Genomic DNA, 12,600 nt, shown 5'->3' with positions numbered 1-12,600 from the left:
TGGGGAGTGAATCATCGGACAGAAGATCTTCCTCTCTGTCTCTCCTCCTCTGTGTATATCTGACTTTGTAATAAAATGAATAAATCTTTAAAAAAAAAATGACACTGTCCCTGATGAACACATTTTTGGAGCTCTGAAGAAACCTGTCAAAGCCAGACTAAGCAATCAAGCCACACATGCTTTTTATTTATATAGGTTAGGTTCTGAGTTATTTTACACTAATTACAAAACTCATATTCACTTATACCATTGAGAATCAACAAAATGATTTGTCTCAATTTTTTCCCCCTGGAATCCATGCACATCCATCTCCCCTTCATTACTGTGACTGCTTTAGCACAAGCCTGGCACACTGAATTCATCTCTTAGTATACCACCCAGGTACACATTAGCCCTCTTTCAACGCAGCCAGAGTGCCAATCATAAAAGGTAGAATTGGGGCCAGACACAATAGCTAACTGTCTACATCCTCACCTTATAAGCACTGGTATTCCTTAAGGACATCAGTTCATGTCAGGCTGCTCCACTTCCCATCCAGCTCCCTGCTTGTTGTCTGGGAAAGCAGTCAAGGACGGCCCAAAGCCTTGGGACCCTGCCACTCACATGGGAGACCCCCGAGGAAGCTCCTGACTCCTGGCTTCAGATTGGCTCAGCTCTGGTTGTCACAGCCACTTGCATAGTGAACCAGCAGGTGGAAGATCTTTCACTTTGTCTCTCCTCTCTGTAAATCTGCCTTTCCAATAAAAATAAATAATTTTTAAAAGACACCTATTCCGTGATTGCTTAAGTGCCTTGGCACATTCTCCAAGACCCTCAGCACACCATCAGTTCTTCAGTGACCACAAAGACCAGAGGCTACTTTAGCGCAGTTACCCAGAAAACTCAACCATGGTCACATCACACTCAGTTTCCCTTGCCCTCCAGGAATTTAAAATACTTCCCTTATTTAATCTGGGGCTAACTTATAATCATTTATACACACATGAAGAATTATAAATTAGGGAACCAGTGCGGTGACCTAGCAGCTAAACTCATCTTGTACACGCCAGGATCCCATATGGGTACCGGGTCTAGTCCTAGCAGCTCTGCTTCCCATCCAGCTCCCTGCTTGTGGCCTGGGAAGGCAGTCAAGGATGGCTCAAAGCCTTCGGACTCTGTGCCCATTCGTGGGAGACCCAGAAGAAGCTCCTGGCTCATGGCTTCAGATCAGCTGCGCTCCGGCTGTTGCAGTCACTTGGGGAGTGACTCTTCAGATGGAAGATCTTCCTCTCTGTCTCTCCTCTTCTCTGTATATCTGACTTTGCAACATAAATAAATAAATATTTTTTTAAAAATTAGGAAATAAACTTCAAACCAAAATTTTTATGAAAAATACTGAACTGGACAAGCAAGCCTCTTCTCTTAACCTAATTTTCTCAGCGCAGTAGCATGCTCATATAATATAAATCGCCATAAGGCCCCGTACTGTGAGCAAGCTAATGTACAGAAATCACTTAAACAGAAATGACATGGAACATTTGTGGAAAACATTTAATTATCCACTCAAGTTTCACAAGAAGTACAGGACCAAGTGCTGATGATGATGTGGGAATGATCAAAGCAACAGGCCCAAAATCAGGGAAAGTTTCACACATCAGAACTGTGGTGAGGCGAAGGGGTGGGAAAGGGTATCAGGTGTTTTGGAAGAGAAACGTGTTAGTTTGTTCCAAAACAAAGAAATGACTGAGGAGCTGGTGCTGTGGTATAGCAGGTAAAGATGCCACCTTCAGCACTGGGATCCCACATGGACTCTGGTTTGAGTCCTGGGTGCTCCACTTCCAACCCAGCTCCTTGTTAATACACCTGGGAAAGCAGTTGAGGACAGCCTAAGCATTTAGACCCCTGCACACACATGGGAGACTTAAAAGAAACTCCTGGTCCTTGCCTTCCGATCAGCTCAGCTCCAGGCACTGCAGTCATTTGGGGAGTGAACTATCAGATGGAAGATTCTATAACTTTGTCTTACAAATAAATAATAAATAAATCTTTAAAAATGGCTTTAAGACAGAGGCACATGTTGTGGATCAGTGACCTTAACGTGTGTGTGTGTATATATATATATATATATATGGTAGATAAAGATGATGTCAGGGTAGGGTGTTAGGCCCATGAATGAAAACACCACATGCCATGTTGGAATGCCTGGGCTTGAGGCCTGCTCCCAATTTCTGCATTTCTGCTAATGCTGGGAGGCAGCAGGTGGTGGCTCAAGTCCTCACATCCCTGACATCCACACAGAAAATCCAGATTGAGTTTCCGGCTCCTGACATCTGGGAAATGAACCAATGGATGGAAGATCTTGTTGTCCATCTCCTTCTCTGTCTCACTGTAAAACAGTTTTCTTTAAAAAGATGATACTGATTATCTAGGTGAGTAACAAAGTTTTGGGAGTTTCATGCCAACTGGCAGCTACTACAGATTGGCTTTTAAAATAACATGGTTGCAGAGCCAGTGAAGCTATTATGTGGAAAAAACAGACCATGTTTTTGTTAACAGTGGGGAGGTTAAGTGGACATTGGGCAAATGATAGAAAATTTTGGTGAGACTGAAAAGTAAGTTCAAGAGACTATCTTACGACTAAAATAACAATGTATACTTGAAAATTCTAAGATTTTTTTTAAGTGTTTCACTACAAAAAGTATGTAAATTAATTCAGTAAATAGCTGGATGTAGCCATTCTGCAATATATCCATATATCATGCTGTACACCATAAATACATCTATAATTTTTACTTGACAATTGAAAAAGCACCCAGAAAATAAAAGTAATAGCTACTGGTAATCCAACTTGGGTTGAGAAGATGGGTGAGAGGGAGTTTATGTCATAATCCTTGGACAGACCATAAAAGCAGATACGGTGATTGACAATCATGAGGGGTTCTTGGGAAGAGGACGAGTTCTGAGCCAGTCTTGGCCTGGCGAGATGGCTCAGGGGTGCAGACCCCACTAAATGTCAGACACAGGTGAAAACAGATGCCAGAAGTCCTCGACAGAGAGCCAAGGCTCCTGGGCAAAAGGGAGGCACATTCAAGGGTGAGAGCTGTGGGAACCGCCCTCAAAACTAACCATGGAAGTCACCCTAACGTGGACTTCGGAAAGGACCAGATTCTCGTGTGCGTTGCCCCCTCTAACAGTCCTCAGAGCTTATCCCAAATTCCCCCAGGAGTTTCAGAAGTTACCGAAGGCCGAAAGGACATGTTCCTCCCATGAGTCCAGCTTTGATCCCGTGTTTTCAGAGAGAGGGGAATAGGTTTCAAAATGCTGGCCTTGGAGGCTAGAGTCAGACACGCCCCCTCCAGTTCCCCTGGGATCTGGCAGGCAGTTCAGGGCGGTCTCCGGAGGCAGCTGGGGCTTCAAACATTTCACCGCGGGTGCTGCAGGAGCACAGGGGTTGGGGAAAAGCTCTGGCCTGCTGCAGGCTTGTAAGGGTTTCCCGCTCTGTCGCCGAGACTTGGCACGCCTGTTCTGGAACCACACCTAGCAGGAAGAAGGGGGAAAAAACTGCTTTGGAATACACAGATCTCATTTCTATGTATAAATTTTTCTGTTCACTACTCCACAAATACTGAAGGTGCCCTAATAAGGAAGCTCAGGACCCACGTTGAAAAGACAGGGGCTGGGCTTGGCGGCGTGACCTAGTGGTTAAGGTCCTCGCCTTGATCCCATATGGCCGCTGGTTCTAATCCCGGCAGCTCCACTTCCTCTCTATCCCTCCTCCTCTCAGTATATCTGACTTTGTAATAAAAATAAAATAAATCTTTAAAAAAAAAAAAAAAGAAAAGACAGGGGCTGGCTTTTGGCACACCAGTTGGTGAGCTGCTTGGGCCACCTGCTCCCTTATTATCAGAGTCCTCAAGCCCCAGTCGCACCTTCACTTTGGACCCAGCTTCTTGCTAAGGAACATCCTGAGAGGCAGCAGATGGTGGGTCACTTCCTTGGGTCTCTGATACTCCTAGGAAAGAACTAGATTCGAGTTCCAGGCTTTTTCCTGGGCAGTTTGCTGCTGGCATCTAGGGGGTGAACCAGCAAATGGGAGATACCTGTCCCCTCATCTGTGAAATAAGATGAACGTAAGATGAAATAAGATGAACATAAATTTAAAAATAGAAACTGACCGGCCTGGCGCGGTAGCCTAGTGGCTAAAGTCCTTGCCTTGCATGCGCCAGGATCCCATTTGGGCACCACTTTTAATCCCGGCGGCCTCACTTCCCATCCAGCTCCCTGCCTGTGGCCTGGAAAGACAGTGGAGGACAGCCCAAAGCCTTGGGACCCTGCACCCACATGGGAGACCTGGAAGAGACTCCAGGCTCCTGGCTTTGGATCGGCTCAGCTCCGGGCGTTGGGGCCACTTGGGGAGTGAATCAAGGAGAATCTTCCTCTCTGTCTCTCCTCCTCTCTGTATATCTGACTTTCCAATAAAGATGAATAAAACTTTAATATATATATATATAAACTGACAGTGCACCAACGGGGTGCAGAGGAAAAGAGAGGGAGGCTACCCTCTACTGGTGTCAAATGAGGGCTGCTGCTTAAAACTGCAGACAGCGGGACTTTGATCTAAGCTCCATTATAAACACGCTTTGCGCTAGACCTTGCAAACAGTGGAAAGGAGGGCCACGGATTTGGGGCTCTACACAGAATGTGATACATTCTTTGGAACCAAAGTCCTTAAAGGAATAACTGCCAAGAAAGTAGCCAGCAGGGAATGTGGTGAGCCTGCCCATCTCCTTCCAGCCATCATTCCCAAACCTAAAACCACAGGGGAATTCCAGGTGTGCCTCCTCCCAGTTTTCCCCTGGGGGGGGAGGAAAGGGGGAGGATAAAATGGCCCACGTCACCTTCCTGCTGGGGATTGCATTCCTAACTGTCTCAAGAGACCAGCTCTTGAGAGCTGGGAGTCACTGAGTGCAGACTTATTTCAGCCCTCACCATCACCCTATGCAAAAGACACCGATCCCATTCCCATTCTACAATCTGGAAGACCGAGGTCCAAGAGAAGCAACTGTCCCGGGAATCCCGGCTCTGACGCGCCCAGTGCCTCCGCGCCGAGGAGCACCTGCGAACGCGGCGGGCAGCTCACCTGGATTCTGGACTCGGGGAGCAAGGTGAGTGCAGCCAGGCGTTCGCGCAGGTGGATGTCGGGGTACATGGTCTGGCGGAAGACCAATTCTAGCAGCTGCAGCTGCTCGGAGCTGAACGAGGTGCGCTTGCGGCGCTGCGACGCCGACGCGCCCGACGCGCCTTTAGGCGGCGCCGGCGAGCCCAGGCTGGCGGGTGGCGGCGCTGCCGGCACAGGGTCCCGGGAGAGAAAGCCGGCGAAGGGCGCGTGGGCGCGGCGCTCGGAGTGCGGGCCCGCGGGGAGCAGGGCAGTCCCGGTGCCTGGCGGTGGTGGAAAGGGCCCGGTGGCGTGGGCTGGCCGGAAGGCGGGGAATACGGCGCCGTCGGCGAACTGGAGCGGGCGGGATCCTGCAGCGGCCATAGCTCTAGAGCCCAGTGCGCCTGGGCCAGGGGCCCGGCCCCAGTTATACCGACCCCGGCCCGAGGGGAGGGAGCTGGCGGTGGCGGCGCCATCAAAGCGGTGGACGCGGGGAGGCCCGTGTCTCTTCGGGGTGTGACCCCGCCCCCGGCCCCGCCAGACGCCGGTGGGAATAATCGCTTCCGCAGACCGTGGGATGGGGAGGGAGGCGCGAACTTGGGCCTGGGACCCTCCACTATACCCCTCCCCCTGCCTCCCGCCCCGTCTTCCCCGCAGTCGCAATCCACATCCCCAAGAAATTTGCCCAGGGCGGGGTAGCCCACGGGACTCCGAAGTCGTGGGCCGCAGGGGGGTCGGCACTCAGCTAGCTCACAGCCCAGGTCAACCCAACAGAAGGGCCTGGAGCCTGGGCTGCTCCGGGGTCTCTTTTGCCTCAACCGTGATCCTGCCTGCCATCATCAAAGCTGTTTATTTACCACCCCTGCTATGTGCCAGACCCTGGAGCAGGTTGGTCAAACAGCCAAGGTGCTGCACTGCAGACCTGCCTAACACATCCTGGCCCAGAGGGTGGAGATAAAGCAGCTTGCCCTGCCTGGAGTCCCAGCGGCATGTTATGCCCTGTGGTTTAGCTTTTCTGGAGATGCCCAGTGACACCCTAGACCTAGAGTCTAGTTAAAGGTGGAGCGGGTAGGTGGTGTGTGTGTGTGTGTGTGTGTCACAGGTGCTCCACGTGGCTGCCACGCCCCTTACAGCACATTTACCTGCCCCTTTTGCCCAGCCTTTGGTCTTAAGTTGTGGTTTATGGATTTGTGCTCCCCGCCCTCTTACTCATTCATTCAAGGCCACATTCAGTATCAGCTTCTGACAGCTGCTCGACTGGGCCCTGGACAGGTGTCTTCTGTGGTCATTTGCAGAATGGCCTGGGTCCCCCTGCTCCCAGTCCCCGGGAAGCCATTGTGGCTTAAGAGTCACGCCTGCTTAGGAAGGTCTTTCCTTGCACTCAAGTCCTGGCTTTTTCCACCATAGATAATCTCCAAAGAACCAGGCTGGCTTCTGCTTGGTTCCCACGGTCAAAACAGGAAGTGTTCTTGGAGTTGCTGTTATGCGTTTGGGACCTGAACCTTCCTGTGAGGCTGGGGGTGCCAGGAAACCAGATTCCTAACCCCAAGCATGTGGCGTGCTTTTCTGTGGCTTCCCCTCCCCTCCCTATACTGGATCGTTTGGGTTTCTGACCTAGGATGATGGAACTGAAGGTCAGACCTGGTATTTTTCTGTGCTTGTTCATTCTTTTTTTTTTTTTTTTTTAATAAAGATTTATTTTATTTTTATTACAAAGTCAGATATACTGAGAGGAGGAGAGACAGAGAGGAAGTGGAGCTGCCGGGACTAGAACCAGCGGCCATATGGGATCAAGGCGAGGACCTTAGCCACCAGGCCACGCTGCCAAGCCCAGCTTGTTCATTCTTGATCTTATTTCTAAAAACCATTGCGAAGTGTCATGGTGCTGGGCTGGGGACTTTCCATGTCCTACAAAGTAGGTATTTAGCACCGCACGTTTGCAAATCAGGAAATACATTGCAATCTAGACAAGGGCCCTGGTGATGCCAAAGCTGTGCCAGGCTGACCACCACACGTGATCCCTGTGATTGCTGCGTGCTCCCCTCCTCCTGCCCCACACCAGGGAGGCAGGGCAGCCTTGGCCCCTCCTGGCCTTGGCGGTGATTCTCTCTCAGGCACACTAGGCCCGCTAGGTTCCCATGGAGGCTTCAGGAATGGATGCGTTCACAGCTGTGGCTATAGGAGACCAGGCACACAGGAAAGCTCATGTTTGCCAGCTGCTGGCTGCCAGCTGAAGCTCACCAACCAGGCGTAGGGTAAGTTTGATACTCTGGGGTCACAGGAATTCTCCAGTAGGTCTGTATGGAAACCCCCCAGGGCTTTCTGTGCAAGCCTCATTGGTGGAAGGAATGTAAGCCTGCCAGGAAAGTGGACCTGTGGAGAAAGCGAAGGCCATGGCTACCCTGCCCAGGAGTGCTTCAGTCTAAATGTGTACTGTAATTCAGTCTTTCCTCTGTCTGTGAATTGGGTGGTGAGAACCCCAGCATTCAGTTGAGGTTTGATGTGCTCACGGCTGTTTTCCTGGAAGTTTCTGTTGTATGATAGCTTCTGTATGGAAATGAGATTTGTACACTTCTCCCCATCTTTCCTCCTTGGGCTTTCAGTGACGACTGGATGGCATGTGCCGAATCTGCTGAAGACAGGACCTCCCTCAGGCCACTATGGACACCCAGGGCCAGGAAGCAAGCCTTCCATCCCCTTCAGAATAGTGTGAATTCTAAATTGTATGTGTATACATTATGGTTATAAGTCCCTTTTCCAACTCGTTGTTGGATGGTTAAGTGCAATGGGATATTCTGGACTGGATCCTGGAAACTGGAAAGGATATGAGTGGGAAAACTGGTGAATTCTAATTAAAAACTAAGACTAATGGTACAACCCAAAACACGGATGGAATGGGTCTGAGAAGAGCTAGTACTTCCCCGTGTGAGTGGATTTCCCTGCAGCCCTGGGCTTTTCAAGGATATGGTCTCAGAGATAGAAGCCGCCACAGGGTGGGGTCTCTCTTGTGTCTTTTCACTGGAAATCCACATATTTTCTATTCTGTTTTTGTTGGTCAAATCCTTGTAAAACTGTAAGTAATTTTTAACCTACCACAAGTTCTAGATTCCTTATTCAGTTACCTTGTTGCGAACATACCATGAACACTTGTTAATGCTTCTGTACACATTTCCCCATCTGAAACATGGCAAATGGAGAGAGCTGATTGATTTTCTTAAAGTAGATCATTTTGAAATGTAAGGCTTCTTCGAGTACTTTTCTCAACAGGAACATATCAGCTTTCCAAACAGCAAAGTCAAGTTCAAGGTCAGCTGAAGGTGAGGGTCTCAGAGATGAGGGTTTGGATTGTGCAGCTCTGACAGGAGGACCAGCCCACCATTCACTGTGCCAAGCTCTGGCCATGGATTCTGTTTTGGACTGCGAACAGCATCTGTGGCTATGAAGCAGAGCAAAGGAGAAACAGAAGTCTGGCCTCGCAGGTGCATCCTGCAGGGTGGGGAGAGGCCGGTTGGGCCAGAGGCAGCAGGGGAAAAGCAGGGCGGGGGCCACACAGGTGCCCGTCTTGTCGCGCGTCCTCCTCGGCTTTTCCCACAGTGCTGCTGTTGCTGCCAACTCACCCCATCACAGAGGCCTGCCTTTCCTCACCAAGTGCTAAGTACTCTCTTCCCGGGATGCTCTTTGTTGTTCGCTAGGCCCCTCTGCTACCCGGGAGCTGGTGCAGGAGCCCAGGGGAGTCAATGGTTCTACTGCCACCTTGAGATCCGCAGGGCTGTTTGCTCCTTTGATCCTGGCCTCCTTTGATTTCCTCTGCTCTGGCTGCCTCTTGGGTGTCTGAAGTTTCTTTCAGAGCCAGTGGTTACTAGACTGAAAGACAACACCCCCCACAAAGGGTATGCAAGTGCCAGAAAAGTGATAAAACGTTAAGAAACCTTTTGTTGGTGTTTACTCAACACCACATCCGTTCAAGTCACAAACCAAGAGGCATTGGGGACGCAACAGGTTGAGTTATTTTGTTTTTGTTTTTGTTTTTTAAAGAATGATTCCCTTTCTTCCAAAATTCTTTTTACCAAAAGCCACTTCTGTGTCTCTCCCATCCCTGATCCTCATGGAAAACCGGTGAAGTTGAAAGAACATTTCAATCTCAGAACAGTTCACGTCTACACAGTTGAACAACTGAAGCAATGAGCAGACCATTTGTCCTCAACCTAACAGGAACATCATTTGACATCTCTTTCTGCAATGTGCCTACTTTGAGCACTTGAAAAGGGTGTCAAAGAAGAACCGAATGTTTAATTCTGCTCCATTCAAACAGATTTAAATGTAAATACCCACATGTATTTTGTGGTGCCCACCATCACCAGCACAGCCCTAAGCTGTCATCTGGCAAATCACTCTTCTTTGGGAAATTTTTTATGTGCAGGTGTAGAGAAGTAGGGCCCTGGTATCACATTTTACACTAGATTTGCATTCCAACTCCCACTCTTCCTGTTCCAGCACAATTCTGGATCATCCACTTACCTCATCTGGTACCAGACTCAGGAAAATTTGACCGAACAGTATGCTAAATATTCTCAACATGCATAGACAGACTTTCTTTGAAAGTGGCAATTGGAGATCACTTGCTGGTTAAAAGTTTAGGATACTTGCAAGTGTCTTCAACATTTGACTCCCACCTCGTTTTGCTGCTATTTTGTTTTCTTCTAATCACACAGTTTATCTCTGCCATAAAAGTTCTCCGACTTCAGGATGGATGTGCCATGATTCTGAATCAGTGAAAATTGTTCCAATTTTAGTATATGTGCTGCTGAAGCGAGCACAGAATCAGTGAAAATTGTGTACGCCCTGTTAAACCACAGTGGACAAGGACAAGTAGAGCATGAGGTGTCAGGACAATGCAGCACCCTTTTTCTTACTCAGCAATAATTGATTAGTGTGGTAGCTGACACCCAGAGCAACCTGAGATCCATCCCAGCCTGCATGTATTGGATATTTCCAAAACACAGTCTTTGACTGCATTACCTATGAAAGCTGGGAGGCCTCCAGGCAGCGAAGACGCCACCCAGAATTGGTCTAACCAAACCAATCCTTAGTGTCTCTAGAATGTAATAGAGCACTTTCAAATAGATGCTAATCCATTTCAGGATGAGGTTTTAAATAAACTGCACTCTCTCATGGGTAATTGGGCGCTTTGTTTTTACAGTAACCTGAACCTTCTGTAACTTTTGTTTTGATGGAAGTGGAATTAACTTTGGCCTGCCTTCCTTTCTAGTTGAACTCGTCAGCTCTGTGTTCCAACTGAGACCCTAGCTGCTAAGGAGTGTGGCCAGCTCTGCTGAACTATCCCCCTGGAAGTCTCCTCAGTCCCAGACTCAGCCCACAACTCACTTTTGCTTATGGTTTATCACTTGTACAGTGTCAGAGGGTTTTTGTTTGTTTTAGTTAATTAACTAATTTGAAAGAGGGAGAGAGAGAGAGATTTTTATCAGTTGGTTCAGTCCCCAAATGCCCCCAGCGCTCAGGACTGAAGCAGAGAGCAGGGACCAGGTCTCGCACAGGGGTGACAATCTCGCATCCTCATCTGCCACCTCCCAGGCTGCACATGAGCAGCCGGCTGGGTTGCTGGAGTCAGAAGCAGAGCCAGGACTCGAGCCCACAGACTCTGATGTGGGCTGTGGGTTGTCCCAAGCAGCTTCTGTAACAGCAGCCCCAAGAGCCCTGGTATGAAGTGGGTTGCTTGTTCCTGGCTTAGTGTGACTTGTTTGTACTCTGACTCTATGGACCTGTACTCCTAGGAAGGGGAAAGATGCTGCTTTGAGAAAGGGCTGCAAATCTGTGAGCCTGCGGTGTGTAGTATTTGCAAATGAGAAAGCCAACAAGCTACCCAGGTAGCAATAGACACTCCCAAGAAATGACTGGAAGAAGCCCTCGCTAGCCAATCACAGGACACGTGAGCCCCCGTGGGAAGACTGAAACACATCAGCCATGCCAAAACCCGTTATCTCATGATGAGTGTTTTGAAAACCAAAATTAATGTCCTATGGGAGGGTCTCAGGGACACAGTTATGTAAGCAGAAAGAAGCGAGCATTTAACCTGCTGCTCTTCTCGGACTATATCTCAAGGGAGGAACACTGTTAAACATTTTCCCCTTATGGAAGTATTTACCTAGTAAATGAGGAAGAAATGCAGGATTTAGAAATGTTAGAGAAAAATTCTAGAGTTAGATTGTTCTTTTGAAAAAATAATTTTAAAGCTGTTTTATTTACCTGAAAGAAACAGAGACCAGGACCAGTGCTGTAGCCTAGTGGCTAAAGTCCTCGCCTTGCATGCACCGGCATCTCATTTGGGTGCTGTTTCATGTCCTGGCTATTTCCCTTCCAGGTCCTTGCTTGTGGCCTGGGAAAGCAGTGGAGGATAGCCCAAAGCATTGGGACACTACCTGCACAGGAGACCCGGAAGAAACTCCTGGCTCCAGATTGGTTCAGCACCAGCTGTTGTGGCCACATGGGAAGTGAACCAGCAGAAAGTCTGTCTTAGGATCAGCTCAGCTCCAGACTTTGCAGCTACTTGGGCATTGAACCAGCAGACAAAAGATCTCTATCTCTTCTCTGTGTATCTCCCTTTTCAATAAAAATAAATAAATATTTTTCTTTTTAAGACAAAACAAAACAAACAAAAACAGAGATCTTTCATGACCTGGTCCACTCTTCCAGATGCCTGCAACAGCCAAGGCTGGGCCAGGCCGAAGCCAGAAGCCAGGACCCCCAACTGGTTCTCCCAGGTGGGCAACAGAAATGCAGATGCTCAGATCATCCCCTGCTGCCTCCCAGGTGTGCATTACCAGGAAGGATGGGTGGGAAGCAGAGCCAGGACTCAAACCTAGGCCCTGGGATATGGCATCGGAAGGTGTGGCTTAACTACTACCCCAAAGGCCCATTACAGACTATCCGCATTTGCTGCTTCTATTGAAACAGAGGAACAGAGCAGAGATCTTCACGGCTGCTAGCATCAGCCTCCTTGTAGAAACACACCATGGCTGACTCCTGAGTGCCAGAATGCCACAGAGGACTCTCGCCCAGCTCTGAGTCCCTACGCCCAGGTCCCTCACCACTCCAGCGCTTCCATCCACAGCACAGACTGGGAAATGCCACGGCACAAGCTGCCAGCTGTTTCATCCAATAGATCTCACAGTGAGAGGGGAGGAAATTATCTTTAAAGAGACCTAAAGGATGCATCTACCAAATGCAACGTTTGAATCGCCATTCAGACCAACCACCTATAAACATTAATTTCTGGGACAAACGAGGACATTTAAACATTGGATATAAGATGATATGTGGGGGGCCCGGCGGCGTGGTCTAGCGGCTAAAGTCCTCGCCTTGAACGCCCCGGGATCCCATATGGGCGCCGGTTCTAAGCCCGGCAGCTCCACTTCCCATCCAGCTCCCTGCTTGTGGCCTGGGAAAGC

At 49.0% G+C, this 12,600-nt stretch overlaps 1 protein-coding gene across 2 annotated transcripts; it reads right to left on the bottom strand.

Moving 5' to 3' along the window:
- Nucleotides 1-2,692: 2,692 nt before the first annotated feature.
- On the bottom strand, nt 2,693-5,518 carry MIXL1 (Mix paired-like homeobox). Of its 2 annotated transcripts, none has more exons than XM_012930911.2 (2): nt 5,096-5,518; nt 2,693-3,516 (listed from the first exon to the last, which is right to left on the bottom strand). In XM_012930911.2, exons 1-2 carry the CDS (start codon nt 5,516-5,518, stop codon nt 3,208-3,210), a joined length of 732 nt encoding a protein of 243 aa, XP_012786365.2. In that variant the 3' UTR covers nt 2,693-3,207. The 2 variants fall into 2 exon arrangements, with proteins under 2 accessions (XP_012786365.2, XP_004578653.2); XM_004578596.2 differs by having other exon boundaries at nt 5,120-5,518.
- Nucleotides 5,519-12,600: the final 7,082 nt, after the last annotated feature.

Source organism: Ochotona princeps, chromosome 10, assembly GCF_030435755.1.
Source record: "Ochotona princeps isolate mOchPri1 chromosome 10, mOchPri1.hap1, whole genome shotgun sequence".
NCBI lineage: Eukaryota > Metazoa > Chordata > Mammalia > Lagomorpha > Ochotonidae > Ochotona > Ochotona princeps.
The sequence above is the reverse complement of the archived record's forward strand: the minus strand, read 5'-3'. Positions and strand labels throughout refer to the sequence as shown.

Coding starts and splice junctions, on each gene's coding strand:
- MIXL1 (XM_012930911.2), bottom strand. CDS start 5,518: ATGGCCGCTGCAGGATCCCGCCCGCTCCAGTTCGCCGACGGCGCCGTA. Junction 3,517..5,095: donor GCTGCCCGCCGCGTTCGCAG/GTGCTCCTCGGC, acceptor TCTTCCTGCTAG/GTGTGGTTCCAGAACAGGCG.